The sequence below is a fragment of the Hibiscus syriacus genome, unplaced genomic scaffold, assembly GCF_006381635.1.
Source record: "Hibiscus syriacus cultivar Baekdansim isolate YM2019G1 unplaced genomic scaffold, ASM638163v2 tig00111022_pilon, whole genome shotgun sequence".
In the NCBI taxonomy this organism is placed as follows: domain Eukaryota; kingdom Viridiplantae; phylum Streptophyta; class Magnoliopsida; order Malvales; family Malvaceae; genus Hibiscus; species Hibiscus syriacus.
This window is the reverse complement of record NW_024062956.1, coordinates 4,178,730-4,195,042: the sequence shown is the minus strand read 5'-3', so window position 1 is coordinate 4,195,042 and position 16,313 is coordinate 4,178,730. Positions and strand designations below refer to the sequence as shown.

General features: G+C 33.6%; 2 protein-coding genes and 1 long non-coding RNA gene across 3 annotated transcripts in view; 2 read left to right on the top strand and 1 right to left on the bottom strand.

Annotated features, from left to right (window-relative positions):
• Nucleotides 1-16,313, bottom strand: part of LOC120150310 (agamous-like MADS-box protein MADS4) — a 100,649-nt gene that overhangs the window by 45,527 nt on the left and 38,809 nt on the right. The gene's annotated exons all lie outside the window — the stretch shown is intronic.
• On the top strand, nt 2,791-11,230 carry LOC120150504 (ranBP2-type zinc finger protein At1g67325-like). The gene is made up of 5 exons (XM_039163195.1): nt 2,791-2,851; nt 8,642-8,687; nt 8,787-8,902; nt 10,643-10,910; nt 11,142-11,230. Exons 3-5 carry the CDS (start codon nt 8,861-8,863, stop codon nt 11,228-11,230), a joined length of 399 nt encoding a protein of 132 aa, XP_039019126.1. The 5' UTR covers nt 2,791-2,851; nt 8,642-8,687; nt 8,787-8,860.
• LOC120150311 lies at nt 11,614-11,974 on the top strand. The gene is made up of 3 exons (XR_005518513.1): nt 11,614-11,667; nt 11,781-11,805; nt 11,877-11,974. It is a non-coding gene; the product is annotated as an uncharacterized LOC120150311 (long non-coding RNA).

Below are 16,313 nucleotides of genomic sequence, written 5' to 3'. Positions count from 1 at the left end.
TTTCCAAAATTAAAAGTCGTAACAGTTTTTTAAAACAATTAAACGATTGTCCCCGCCGGAAAACGGTTACGACACCCTCGATTGAAAGAAATTTTGATCAACAGAGGAGTGATGCCTGGTCTTCAAGAGTTGTCTATTATCGAATGCCAGGAGTTGACGACATTGCCGGATGGTTGGGAAAGTCTACCTGATCTAAACGAAGTTTATTTGTCTGAGGTCTCGCCTGAGCTTATTCAGAAAATATGCAGATCAAAAGGGATGAATCAACAAACAATCAAAACCATCTGGTTAAGTAGAGAAGAAGGCACTGAAGCCATATTCAAAATAACGAGATGGTCTGAATAATCCTTCCAGACGTAAGTGGCACTATATTCAATAGCCCAAGCCATATTCATTCATTCATTCAGTATACCAAACTGCCTGAAAATGCATTCCTTTTCTATTTCAGGATATTGCGAGCACAGCATGATTGATGATTCCAGAGTCTTCCTTTGTTCAGTTGCAGAAAAAAGCCAGAGCTCGTGTTTTATGTTTTGAAGAATGTTTTGTGTTTGGTTGTAAAATTGACATCTTTCTATTGGTTTTGGTTTGTATAATCTTATTTGCCATCATCATTCTCTCAAACATTTGTTGTAAGATTGGGCTTAATTATCTCCTTATAGAATAGTGCTTGTTTTTTTTTCAAACAATATTTTAATCAATCAGTTATTTAAACCCATGCTTTTAACCAATCGAGTACTTAAAATGACAAAAAGCAACTGAAGATGAAATTGGTTTTTCCCGAAATTTCGTGTTTGTTTCACGTAATTCGTTTTTTAGAAAATGTTTTCTAGTGTGTGGTTGGAGGAAAACTGGTTGGTCAACGTAAAACATTTTCCTGGTCAACATAATTTCCTTTGTGTTTTCTGAAAAATGACTTACGGTCTGATTTTCCGTAAATCCTTTTCGAAACTTTTCATTTCAAAGAATAAATACTCAAAATAATTTTACTTTATGAATTTAATATTAATAAATATTTTAATATCATTTTAATCAAAATATTAATTATTAAAATATTTAAAATATATTTATTAATATTTCTAATAATATAATATTATATTTATTAATATTTCTAATAATATAATATTATATTTTTAATATTATAATAAAATAATCAATTATACTATAATAATATAATATAAGATATTATATTTTTATTTTAATAAATTATTAATAAAATTTATATTATTTATTAATTTCATAGAAATAATATTATTAAATGATTAATAATGACTAATATTATTTATATATTTAACATTAATATAATAATCTAATAATATTATAATAAAGATATTTAAAATATACTAATTAATATTTTTAAAATATATATAACACTATTACTTTAATAAATAATTAAAATAATTTATAATATTTTTATTTCAATAAAATATACCAATATTAATATTTTTATTAATAAAATTATAAAAATAATATTTAATAATAAATAAATTATTTTAATATTTTAAAAATAATAATATTAAGTTTTATGATAAATAATATTATTTATTGTATTTGATATTTGTAATAAATAATTTTGAAAAAACTCATCAACTAGTGGAAAAAATATTTAAACAACATCTTCCAAAAATCGTAAAACATTTTTCAGATGTTTTTCAGAAAAATGTAATTCATTTTACGGAAAATATTTTCCAAAAACGTTTTCCAGAAATGTAATTCATTTTCCAGAATTAAATTTCAGTAATTCATTTTCCAGAATTCAATTTTCAGAAAACCAATTACAACCAAACAAACAGAAATTATACTCGTTTTTCTTGGCATCGAGAAACATATTTGTTATAATTTTACTTTTTTTAAACTAACTTTGTTATAAAATGTTAAATATGCTTTACTTTGTTGATTGGGTTATAATATATATATTTAATTATTGAATTTTAAACCTTAAAACTCAAAATATAATTAAAAATAATAATGTTTTACTTATATGATTCAAATGATCTCAGTGGTTAATGAATTGTTATTTTTTAGGTCTTAAGTTTGAATATCATGTATACAAAGGTATGAACATCCAATATTGAATAGTTGAGAGTTTTTAAACATATACTACCTTATACCCACTCTAGATTATTAAAAAAATATTTTACTCAATATCAGTTATAAAATTTTAAAATTATAAACCTAACAATATTGCAAATACAAATTTTATGGATTTGATTATGATATAGATTTAGTTTTTTGTGTTATTATTTTTAAAGGAACATTAGTAATAAATTTATTACTATTGTTTTGATTTTTAAAAGAAGTCGAATGACTATTTGTTAGATTTGCTGAGTTTACGGTATTTTTTTTAGTGAAATGAATATCAAATTCGTGTTTAGAAGGTCAAAATGAAGTAGGCTTTAAATATTAAGGTCCAACAATTGTTGGAAGCCTCGGTTAATGGTAATCAACAATGACCAACAACGATGGTGATTAATGACAGCCGATGAAAGATTTTAGTAAAAACTTAAAAAATTAATATTTTATCTAAAGTTTATAGGTCAAATAATATTTTATCTAAAATTTAATATCAAATTAATATTCAATCTAAAATTTAATAATTAAATAAAAGTTAATAACTTTCGATTAACCTGTCATATCATTAAACCATTCGAATTTAGTGGGTAAAAAACACAAATATGACATTAAAGTGATCAATCCAGTAATTAATCCAATTAAAAAATAACCTCGATTTTCCTGATAAAAACCCGTCACCGGCCTTTAATCTTTAGGTTAAAATCCCTCTCTTTTGTCCCATTACGAATCTTCGAAATTGGAAAACATATCTCCGTCGGTCGTCGCCTCAATGTCTCAGGTAGTCTTTTACCCCAAATCTCTTGATTTCCCCTCTTTTTTTTGGATCTATTCATCGATCCCAAATTGATCTAACGTAAAAAATTTATATCAAATTTCAATTCGCAACCGAAAACAGGATTTTATTATGTTAAGAGAAGTAGAAAGGATTCGAGAAGAAGAAATTTAGAATTAGGGATTACAGAAAAGAGATACTTTATTCATTACTTTAGAAATCAATTCCTCTCAGCCATTGTTTTATTTAGTTCCAGGGCTAAAGTTGTAATTTTAAATGTGCCAGCTGTCAGTACTATATAACAACTATAACTAACATATATTCTCTTCTCCTCAGGTCTTGGCCACCGAACTTGGCTAATTCTTCTCTTGTTGGACTGCAAACTTGGACGGCCCAACTCCCTCTTGACCCAAGCATTCAATCTGCTCCAAATCAGAAGGTAAATACCTCGTTCCCTCTTCTTTGACTTTAATCCCTAATTCCCCAATTTCAGACCCTTCTCTTCAATCGATCCCTAATTCTCCAACGATAATCCCTAACCCTTGACCTCCACTTCTCCCAATTTCTTCTTCATTTCCACGCTCTTCTCCTCCTACTGTAACAATACCCGTCGCTGAAATTGATCATTGAGCCCAAAGATCAAAACCTGGAAACTGCCCATGCAAAACAGTATAATCTACCCATGTATCATTGGTTTCATCAAGGTTCTTCCATCGCACCAGCAATTGCGTAACAAGTTTGTTTTGTCTGTTGATAATTCTTCTGCCCATCACTCTATCAGGTTCTATTCTAATCTGTCATTCTTCGTCCATTTCAGGAGGAGTAGTTGAAGAGACTGTTGAGGGCCCGATATGTTTTTTAAAAGACTCACATGAAAGACTAGATGTAGACGTGATGATTCAAGTAAATCTAATCGATACGCAACTTCCCCAATTTTCTCAATAATTTTATAAGGGCCATAAAATTTTGCTGCTAACTTTATATTTTTTCGCAGGGCCAAAGAAGTCTGTCGATATGGTTGCAACTTCAGGTAAACTGTTTCCCCAACTGTAAAAACTCTCTATGTTTTGTTCTTGTCTGCTTTTTGTTTCATCTTGTTGCTTGCATTCTCCAATTGTAGCTTTACTAATTGTCTAATGTCCTCTCTCCTTATTAAATCATTCACTGACTGTACATTAGAGTCTGTCTGCCAAACCATGGTAGGAGGCCTGTAACCATACAATGCCTGAAAAGGTGTAATTTTCAGGGCAGTGTGGTAGGTAGTGTTATACAATCACTCTGCATGAGGCAACCACTTAGCCCATTGTTTAGGTTAAAAAAACATAAGCCCCTTAAATACTGCTCCAAACATTGATTTACCCTTTCATTCTGACCATCAGTTTCAGGATGGTAAGTTATGCTGAACAATGTAGTAGTTCCAAGCTGCTTCATTAGTTCTCTCCAAAAGAGACTAGTGAATGTTTTATCTGTATCTGAAATAGCTAGTTTAGGTTAACCATGTAACTTGTAAACATTATCAAGATAGAGTTTAGCCACCTCAACCACAGTATAGGGATGGGACAATGCCATAAAATAACTATATTTTGTGAACTTATCCACCACCACCAATATACAATTTTTTCCAAAGAAGTAGGTAACCCATCAATAAAATCCATAGTAACCACCTCTCAAGCTTATTGAGGAATAGGAAGGGGCTATAGCAGTCCTGGTTTAGATATATGCTCAACCTTAGTTTGTTGACAAACTGTATAACATCTTATATAGTTGACCACCATAGCTTTCAGCCTAGGCCAATAAAAATAGGATCTAATTCTCTGATAAGTAGCTTGAGTCCCAGAATGACCTCCATGAGGAGAATCATGTAAAACTTGAAGAATTTGGAGTCTAAGAGACCCAATAGATCCAATGTAAACTCTGCCTTTAAATATGAGTACCCCTTTTGAAAATGTCCAATTAAAAGCAGCAGTAGGTGTCACAGATAATAATCTGATCCAATCAGTAGCCAAACTAGGAATAAGCAAAGTAGTTCCCATAGTCAAACAGTGACCATTATCTTCCCATTGCCTTGACAAAGCATCTGCTACAATATTAGATTTGCCCCTTCTATATTGAATAGTATAGTCCAACCCCAGTAATTTAGTCAACCTTTTCTTTTGAATTATAGTGCTCAATTTCTGCTCCAATAAATACTTTAGTGGCTCATGATCAGTTTTAATAATAAAAGGCTTACTCTCTAAGTAATGCCTCCACTTGGAAACTGCTAGTAAAATAGCAAGATACTCCCTTTCATAGATAGAGAGGGCAGCATGTCTAGGACTTAGGGCCTTACTGAGATAAGCAATAGGTCTACCCTCTTGAGATAACACATCACCAATTACTCCTGAGCTAGCATCTGTTTCCAAATAGAAAATTTTGGTAAAATCAGGTAAGGCCAAAACTGGAGCAACACACATAGCATGTTTTAACAATTCAAAAGCATTTAAAGATGTAGTGTTCCACTAAAAATTATCCTTAGTAAGCAATTGAGTCAAAGGCTTACTTATGGAACCATAATCATTAATAAATCTCCTGTAATAACCAGTTAAACCCAAAAATCCACGCAGGGACTTTAAAGATTTAGGAAGAGGCCAATTCTTCATAGCTTCTATCTTACTAGGATCTGTTGCTACTCCTGTTGCAGAAATAATATGTCCCAAGTACTCCACTTGGGTCTGTCCAAAAAACCACTTAAACAGTTTTGCAAATAACTGATTGGCTTTTAAAACCTCCAAAACTGATTGCAAATGAGTAATATGTTCAGTCATAGAATTACTGTAGACTAGTATGTCATCAAAAAACACCAAAACAAACTTTCTAAGAAATGATTTAAACAAATCATTCATTAATGCATGAAATGTAGCAGGGTCATTAGTAAGACCAAAAGGCATTACCTTGAATTCATAATGCCCTTGATGAGTTCTAAATGTTGTTTTGTAGATATCCTCATCTTTAATTCTGATTTGCCATTATACTGACCTTAAGTCAATCTTGGAAAAATAAACTGCACCATATAACTCATCTAATAGTTCTTCCACCACAGGGATAGGAAACTTATCCTTAACTGTCAGATTATTCAATTGTCTATAATCAACACAAAACCTCCAAGTCCCATCATTTTTCTTTATCAAAAGGCATGGAGAAGCAAATAGACTCTTGCTAGGTTGAATAATAGAAGATGATAACATTGTAGCAATCTGCTTTTCTACTTCAGTCTTCTGGTTCTGAGGAAATCTGTAGGGCCTCAAATTAATAGGACTAGAACCAAGTTTGAGGGAAATAACATGATCATGTGTCCTTGTAGGAGGTAATCCTTTAGGCTCATCAAAAATAGAACTATACCTCTTTAAAAGAGGTTTGAGAGCTGTAGGAGCTGACTTAGGAATTTCAGTCATACTTAGCAGAACCACATGCCCCAAAATAGCTGCCTCAGATGCTGTCATTTTTAATAATGTAGCACCTGAAATCTGCTGCAACAACAGTGAAGGTTGTTGTTCCTGTATAACAATGTTTTCACCTTGATACTGAAAACTTATTGTCATTTGATTGAAGTCCATCAAAATTGGACTAAATAGTTTCATCCAGCCAACTCCTAAAACCATATCATTGTCTCCCAATTTAAGAAGTCTAAAGTCATGTATGAAAGAGTGTCATTGCATCTGCCACTCCACCTTGTTGCATCTAGCTGAACTATAGAGTTGTTGGCCATTAGCTACTGTAATAGCTAAAGGATAGGGAGTTAGAACTTGAATTCCATCATCAGCCCATTCTGGTGTCAAAAAACCATGTGTGCTTCCACTGTCAATCAAATTATTCAAAGGCCTGCCTTGTATTGTTCCTTGAATCCTCAAAGTATTATGACTAATACAACCAGTAATAGCATTCATAGATATCTCTAAGTTTTCTTCTTCTTGTAATAGTTGCTGGTCTGAATCAGTAGGGACAGATTCTGTAGGAATAGGATTTTCCTCTTCAATCATCATATTGAGATTTCTTGTTTTACATTTATGGCCTGGCTGAAATTTTTCTCCACACTTAAAACAAAGGTTGTTTTGTCTTCTGTAATCAATGAGAGTTTGTTTAGTGTTGGAATTTGGTGAGGATTTAATAGGCAGTGGAATTAAATTTGGCTTGGGATTATTATTGGGGTTTGGGTAGGGTGGGATTTTAAAGGAATGTCTCAACCTTCTATTTTCAAATTCCACAGACAACTCATAAAACTTAGCTTGTTTGCATACCTCCGATAAATTCTTAGGATCTAAAGCTTTCACTCTATGTTTGATGTCATCTCTAAGCCCACTTATAAAAAGTGACACAAAGAACTCACTCAAGGTAGAATTTTGTAATAGCATGTGTGGTTGTAACTCCTCAAACCTTTCTTGATAGTCTTTAACAGATCATTTCTGTGTAAGTTTAGTGAATTCCTCCACAATATCAGAAAAATACCTATCACTAAATCTATGGCACAAATCAACTTCAAACTCTTGCCAAGTTACATGATGCTTCTGCATAATATAGCCATCAAACCATATTTCTGCTTTTCCTGTAAGATACATAGTAGCCACTTCTACCCTTTGATCTACAGGAACATTGCATAAGGAAAAATACTTGAGACACTTCTGTAGCCACCCCCTAGGATTTACCCCCTCAAAAAATGGCAACTCTCCCCTGATCCCCTATTTTCAGTTTCCAGTCCCAGCATAACATGTATATTATTACTGTTTTCAGCCATTTGATTCCCAAGCCTAGAATTGTTCTTAAGAGCTAAACAAGCATCAGGATTATCCTTCAACAACCCAGGTTCATCAGTTTTATAAGAGAATTTGGATTTATCCTTAACTACAATCACCAAAACATGATTTTTTTCCCATTTTTAGAGCTATTAGGAGTGCATACCTGATCCCCTGCAGACTGCTCCTGTTCACCATTTCTGCCAGTTAAGATCTTCAGTATATCTTCCATATAAATGTGATTCGTGGTCATCATTGCCTCTAGTGCAGTAACTTGTTTTCCTGAGTCTCCCACCATTTAGGTGGATTAGTCTTATTTTGGCCTTGTTTCACCAAAGAAGCAAGATCTTCAATCTGTTTATGAATTCCAACTAAATCGATTTCTGCCATAGATTGGTTCTTCTTTGGCATGCCCTCAAAAGTTTTGCCAGAATCTTAGCTCTGATTACCAATTGTTATGTTAAGAGAAGTAGAAAGGATTCGAGAAGAAGAAATTTAGAATTAGGGATTACAGAAAATAGATACTTCATTCATTACTTTAGAAATCAATTCCTCTCAGCCATTGTTTTATTTAGTTACAGGGCTAAAGTTGTAATTTTAAATGTGCCAGTTGTCAGTACTATATAACAACTATAACTAACATATATTCTCTTCTCTCCTCAGGTCCTGGCCATCGAAATTGGCTAATTCTTCTCTTGCTGGACTGCAAACTTGGACGACCCAACTCCCTCTTGACCCAAGCATTCAATCTGCTCCAAATCAGAAGGTAAATACCTTGTTCCCTCTTCTTTGACTTTAATCCCTAATTCCCCAATTTTAGACCCTTCTCTTCCCTCGATCCCCAATTCTCCAACGATAATCCATAACCCTTGACCTCCACTTCTCCCAATTTCTTCGTCATTTCCCCCAATTTGTTCTTCATTTCCACGCTCTTCTCCTCCTACTGTAACAGATTTTTGTACTTTTTTTCATAAAACTATTGCACATTTTAAGGTGATTTAAGTTGTATTTGTTTTGTTTTGTGGTTCAGGTTGATAATAGAAACTCTTCGGCTGCGAAGCATGCTAGAACGGATGGTATGCTAATGAATTGGATTCAATCTCTGTTTAATTTGTACCTTTTTATTTGTGTGTCTAGTTTTGAAAATGTTATAATTTTGTTGTTACAATTTGTAGGTAGTCGTAGGGAAGATGATTAGGCATACCCTAGTTGTTGGAATGTGAATTTTTTTTTTAGGACTACTTGCAATATGCGCAATTGCACTCAACTCAAGCCAGCTGGTCATAATTCAGTAAGTATTTTTTTGATAGAAGTTGGAGGCCTCATTAAAAACTTCCCTCGTATTTGTCCACATATTAAGAAGTATGTTAACAAACATAGGAATGAAGAAAAGAGTACCTCGTATTTCATTGAATAAAACACCTCATTACATATGAAAACACGAAATACCCTCAAAGGATAAACACCATTACAAAAAACATAATCACCTAAAACTCTCGCCTTCTCGACCACTAAAATCGAGAGGCATTCACCCTATACCTAAGATAAACCTCCATTAATAGGAAAACAACCCAACATTTAATGACATAACATACATGAAAACAATATCTAAAACCATTAAACCAAAAACATACGCCTCTGAAGGGAACTCCACAAAATACCAACATGTATCAAAATCACCAAAAAAATCAGCTCGATAAATTATCTTCAATGAACCAAAACCACACTTTCTTCCCTTCAATCAATGTTTCCTTGCCACTTAAATCAGAACTCTTTTCTTTGTCTTGCATTTCTTCGACACACGATTAGTTCTTAATTTCGCAGGGAAAAGGGGCACCATTGGGGTATCTTCCTTTAATTGAAATGTGTCAGTAGATGAACCATGAGAAGTAATGAGACCCATCATAAGAGCATCTTCTGAGGCCCTGAGGCTAACATCATCAGAATGATCAACTGATTTATTAACTAGAAGCTCCACGATATTTAATTTTGAATGATCCACAGTCTTCACTGTGTGCAACCCCAATTTATTACTCGGATTCTCATCGCTTTTGACACTCTTTATGAGTGAAACCTTTTCTAAGTGGGGACCTTCAATTGTAACATCTTCGACGGGGTAATTTAAACCTGGGGATGACACTGACGATCCTGACAGAGAATTCTCTGACGTTGGCCCGAGAGAACAATTCAGATCTGGAGAATCATCGACTTCCTCAGGGATCCAAGAGTTTGGTTTGAAAGAAGGCTCAACTTCATGCACCATGATTTCAAAAGAATTAGAACCGACCTTCAAACTCAAGGACTCATCAATCCTCACTTTAGTCTCTGTGAGGATTTGAAGTTTTGCACGATCAAAAGATGAAGGAAACTGAGAGCTTTCATCAATTGATACTAATTTGCCCCACCTAGCCGCAATGTTCTTGAAAGTACCCCAATTCCACGCGTGAAAAGGAATTCCTTCGCAAACTACCCATACTCGACGGCATTCTATCACTAGACTCTCCGACCAAACTTCAACTCTAGAAAACCACCCTGCAAGAGTTTCTGATTGTTCATTCTTAACCCTTCTCAACGTATCAGAGTCCTCGAATATCATGAGAACTACATGTGGTTGGTTTTTGTTGATGTAATTTTGGCTCATGTTATAAATTACTGATGTTTGGATTGAAGTTGTTTCAAGAGTGAGTTAAAAAATAGTAGATTCTTTGAAATTTGTCGCTTAGTGAGTTGTTTTTAATGCATTTACTACTTTGTTCTATTCTGACATAAAGGAAAAAAATGATTGGTGTGTGTCATGTAGTACACGGAAGTAACGGAACTGAGTGCTTTGTTTTATTCGGTCTACCTCTGTTTTCACTTAAGAAAATCTGTTGGTGATAATTCTTTTCAATTTGGTATATGTTCCCTTGCGGAACTAAAAAAAACTATGTTGATATTGATCCTTTTCAATTTGTTTGTTCTCTTCACAAATTAACCCGTTCTTTTCTTGTTTTCCTACTAAGATTAAGTTGGTATTTTTTTTCTGTTGCAGAAACCTGTTGCGAAGCCTCTACAACCCCCACCAAATTACTCGTCACCTGCTCCTTATGTAGGTCCCGGTACGCCATCTTCAATGTATTTGGGTGTACCACCTTATGGGTCTTCCCTCTTCAATGGTTCCTCTATTCCTCCATATGACATTCCATTTTCTGGAGGATCAGCTTATCCGTATAGCAATCGTCTTCCTGGTGGCAATCCCTTTCAGCCCCTGCATATGTCTGGGCCACGCCCTTTTTCTACTGGCTCTATGATTGGAAATGGTATTTTTTTTCAGTTTATACATGCTATCATTTTCCTTTCATTTTATTTTTTCTGTTCTCTTATTATACTTTCATTTTAGTTAAATTCTTGACATTGAACACTTGCTCATAATTCATTCTTAGCTGCAAAATATGCCCAAACAAATCCATGAATATATTGGTGAGTAAAGTATGCTATTCAAGTATGAAGTATCCCAATTCCCAACTGTACGTTTTATTATTCTTTTTCAGCTGGGATGTATGTCATGCCTCCTTTGATGGACCGTTATGGCTTGGGCTTGCCCATGGGCCCCCTTCCAATGGTATGTTCAGAAGGTTAATGTTATTCTGAAATCACTCTTTAGGATTCTCTAGTTAAGATTGCAAGCTTAGCCTTTCGTAGCACTTATCGATGTTGCAAGCTTAACTTTTAGAGACCTGCAGCAAAAGCATGTCTTTACCACCAATACGCCTATTGCAGTTCTGGAATTTTCCTGATTTCTTTGGACCGTAATTTTACTTTTGGCAGAGCTACATTTTTTCCCAGATGATAAATCACAGAAAAAAGGTGTCAGTATGTCATATCTCTACCTTTTATGTTCATAGAGGCCCTTAGGTTAGCATTACAACTATTTTGTGCAACAACATGATTCTTCTACTCCTTTGCAGACGCTACACATGATAATGATTGGAAATGCCCTAAATGTGGGAATATTAACTTCTCTTCAGAACTATCTGTAACATGCGGAAATGCAACACATCAAAGCCTGGACCTCAGGTTTGTCTTGATTTTATTTTATTTAAAACATCTTAATACATAAAATAGTGCATCACATTTTGGGTCATGAATCTTTTTTTTTAGATTGCAACTATATTCTTTTGTTAATGCAGGCTACAAAATCAGATAAAAATTCAAGTTCTTTTAAAATTGTAAAAATCATTATCTTATGTCTCGAAATTGATGCATATGTGTTTCATTCTTTTCAGAACAAAAGATGCCTGAGGGAAGCTGGAAGTGTGAGAAATGTAGCAATATTAACTATCCGTTTAGGACAAAGTGCAACCTGTGTTTAAAAAAGCGCCGCTTAAGCGCGATTAAAGCGCTAAGTGACTCGAGCGAGGCCTCTGGCGCTTCAGCATGGCAAAAGCACTACAAATTCATTAAGCGGTAGTAATCGGCGCTTAATCACGAGTTTAGAAGATACGATTATGGGCTTTAGCATATATGATTTTTGGGCTTTAGCAGATATAATTTTTGGGCTTGTTTAGGGTTTAGCGGTCTATTAGATTATCTGGCTTAGATCGGCTTTTAGTTTAGGTCGGCTAGGGTAAAAGATGCGATTGAAATAGGCGGTAATCGAAGAATTTAAAGAGAACGATTGAGGTTGAGTGGTAAAAAATTCACGCGATCATCTTCCACGCCTGTCGCCTCTGGCCTCTGGCCTCACGCTCATGACTCCTGAGTCACGACTCAAGTTTTGATCATCATCTTCCTCTCATCTCACTCGAGTCACGCTGCTGCTGCACTTCATCAACCGGTACGTAATTCTGTTGTTTATACTTTATATACTTATAGTTTATTGCAAAATTGTGTTTTATAGTTTATAGAATAATGTTCTTCTTTATAGCTTATTGCTTTCTCCTTTAAGTACTTAGTCTTGCAGAATTTTACATGTAGACAAGCAAAATGCTTGTTAAACTGATAAAATTTCACTGACTTTATAGTTGGACTTTATAAAATGCTTTCTCGTTCTTTATAGTTTGACTTTATTGCTTTCTATTTTATAGTTTGATTTTAAAAAAGTTCACTGACTTTATAAGGTCAAACTGGTATTGCTTTCTGTTTTATGTTTTATAAGATCAAACTGAATATCATGTATTCATGTTTAATTCAGTTTTATTTGTTACTGGCATTGCTTTTTGTTTTTTAGTTGTTACATATATGCTGGTATAGTTTTTTAGACAAGCAAAATTCTTGTTGAATTTTAAATGTTTGTATTATGGTATAGATTGATTTTATAAGGTCAAAGTGTCAAACTGATTAACTTTCAACTTGGAGTGTCTAGTGATGAAGGAGATGGTATTGTCCGAGTTGATGACGATGACGATTTAGAGGATTTTTAGTTATAAGGAATTGAGGGTTTAGAAAAATACTTTTATTCATCTAACTTTAGACTACTTTGGGTGTAGACCATCTTTTGAGATTAATATGCTCGTATAGTCGTATGGTTAATGATATATAAGTATTTAAGTATTTATAACTTATAAGTAAATTGAGAATTATATTTTGGTGTTTAAGTACTTATAAGTTTTGAATATATGCATTGACACTTTGATATTTAAGCATTTATAAGTTAATTTATAAATATTCTGTATTTTTTGTGAATTTCAGCCTTTCTGACTACATAAAGCTAGGACTTTCGCTTAGCGCTTCGGTGTCTACGACCCTAGGCGGTTTAGGGCGCTTTACGCTTTTTAAAACCAAGAGTGCAACAGACAAAATTGTGGCGCAGAAAACCAGCTGAGTCAAATAAGTCCTCACCAACAGCAAATGAAAATATTCAGGTTTGTGGTCTGCTGCATTTTCTCTTTCTAGTTTATTACTAGAAGTTATTGTTTTTGTTGATCACATTTGTACAAGTTAAGAACTCAAAGAGTTTTAAATACTCCAAATTATTCCTGGTTAAAGAATTTTTTGACCTTCACCTACTCTCCCTCTCTCATTTTTGTGTGTGTTTAACTATTACTATATTTACTTCATTTTAGGACTCACTACACAAACGCATGAATGCTACCTTGTTAGTTTTTCTTGTCTTTCTTTCCAGTGATTTGATATTTATCTACTGTTCCAGTGAGTAGTAGGACATGTTTTGAGGGTTGAGAAGGTCCAGAGTCATCGTCCAGCATTGCTCAGTGTGGGTGTCTGAAAGTCGGTCTTGTTGTCCTCATGTTGCAGCAGTTGTCAAGTTACTCTACCTTCTCATGATCAGTGTCCAGTTGTATTAATCTTATGGTATTTCTGGTCTTTATGGATCGTAGATGCATCATTATGTGTCAGCCATCTAATCTGGGAAATATGTTAGAGGTTGATCCTGGATTATTTATCTTTTAGTTAGGTTTTGTACTTTGGAATCAACTCATTGATTCTAGTGACTATGTTACTACAGACTTAGATATGTTGTTACACTTGCTAGTAGGGATAATACTGCAGGCTGCAAGTTTTCAGTTTTTCATTCAATTTATCTACTTGCCCGCGTTGAGGTGTCGTTGTTTTGACAGAAAGCTTATGTTAGAAATAGTTAGTACTTAGTTTTTAATTTTTAACTAGTTAAATTGTATTTATGGTTTTAGGTTACTTAGGTTATTCTGTTCTGCTGGTTTTGTCTATTATGTACTGGTTATAATGTAATGGTTTGTTCGGCATTAATAAAATTATGAGGCACTCTATTCCTCCTTCCAATGGCCGTCGAGATACCCCAGAGTTCTTAACTGTTAAGAAAAGGGTTTTTAACGGGGTCTCCCTTTCTTATAAAAAAAACCAGTTAAATTGTCAACTAATGTGGGGGAGCTGGAATTTTCTTCAGTTGTTTCCATACTTGAATGTATGAAGTAGAACCCCATCTAGTCTAATCAAGGGACATATCATTGTGATTGTGGAAGATTTCCTTAATGATCTTTCGGCAATCACACTTGTTGCCCAATATGAAAATTACTTGAGCATGATTGGTCACTATGTCTCATATTTTGCAACATCATAAGTAACGCTTAGTCCCCTTGTGGCTCATTATAATTGCATTGCTAGTTAATTTTGCTGCATGTTGCATATGTTGTTCCTGCCTTCGAATAATATTGTTGGTCATCATCTTGAATTGAGAACTCCCTGTTTTATTGTTGGTATTACATATTGCACAAGTCCCTCAATGCTCGTACGAGCATTAAAGAAAACTGCAGGTTTGATTGAAGCTCGAGGAAGCCGACTATATAACCCGGTATTGATGTTTTAGAATCTCCAGTGTTCGTATGTTGGATCTAAAGAGCAAAATTGTAAAGGGCTATAAGTAGTGTGTTTGTTTGTTTGTTTTTTAGAGTTCGTTTGGTTCATGGAATGTAAGATTACTAGTGGGAATAAAAGATTACCAGAGAATATGATTACTGAGAATGTTGTATTTTGTGTTTGGTTGGTTTAGCAGGAATGTAAGATTATTGTGTTTGCTTAAAGGAATAAACAATTATTGGAATGTATATTTAATCAAATTGTCCTTATTATATATTTGTTTTTTTAACAAGTGGAAAAATATTTGTTGAAAACGTTTTGATATTTCGATATAACAGATTAAGTTAAATGAATTTTAAGATTTTCCAAAAAGATTTTCTAAGTATATTCGATATAATTATTCGAATATCAAAATATTACTCCGAATCTTTTAAATGTCATTTTTAATCCTTACTCAAGTGTAAAATTAAGTTTTAATCTTAAAATAATTTCAAAACGATTTTACAAAATATTTCAAACCATCTGAAAGCCAAAAATTCCAGATTGCTCAGAGGGAACCGATTCTCCCCCAAGGGGTACCGATTCCCCCTGAATGGTTTGGCTCTGAGAATTCCAGTATGCTCGGAGGGAACCGATTCCCCTCCAGGGGGTACCGATTCCCCCCTGTTCAACGGTCGAAATATTTGAATTTTACACTTAGCGAACCGATTCCCCATGAAAGCTAAAACAGACTTGGAAAATCAAAATGAAATGTTGAGAAATGAGTTAGAGCTTTCAAAAATAAAATCTGAAAACTTTGAAAAAGAAATTTTCAATTAAACAAACTTCTTCTAGAAATAAAATGGATTTGAAAATCAAAATCAATCTTGAAGAAGGATTTAGAACTCTCAAATGAAATTTGAAAGTATTGAAAAAGAAAATTTCAATTTGAAGATAAGCTTGAATGTTTAACAAGAGAAAAAGAGATCATTCTAAATAATTCATCTAGTTCAATAATGAAAATTGTTCATTGTCATTATCATAGTCATAAGGAACATACTTGTCCTTTAAAGAAAGGAAAACGATTTAAAATTAGACAAGTATGGGTTACAGAAGGAACAAGAGGTACTGAAACTAATGTTCAAGGATCCAAAGCAATTTGGATACCAAAATCTACTTAAATGTCTCTTGTAGGTGTGTGAGAGCAATGGTGATAAAGATGATGATATTCAATGCTCTAGCCACACATAAAAAGGGAAGGGGTAACCTCTAAAATATTTTATTATTTGGTTGCTCATTTAGTTTATGCATGCATGAAGTTTTAAAATGTTGAATTATGTTTTATCTCATGTATGTTAAAAAATATATTATATGATGAACATGATAAATTTTTTAATGTTTTATAAACTCTAGTTCATCATATTATTTTTTGGTCAAAATTGTTTTTAAAA

Coding starts and splice junctions, on each gene's coding strand:
- LOC120150504 (XM_039163195.1), top strand. CDS start 8,861: ATGCGCAATTGCACTCAACTCAAGCCAGCTGGTCATAATTCA. Junction 8,903..10,642: donor AGCCAGCTGGTCATAATTCA/GTAAGTATTTTT, acceptor TTTCTGTTGCAG/AAACCTGTTGCGAAGCCTCT. Junction 10,911..11,141: donor TGGCTCTATGATTGGAAATG/GTATTTTTTTTC, acceptor ATTCTTTTTCAG/CTGGGATGTATGTCATGCCT.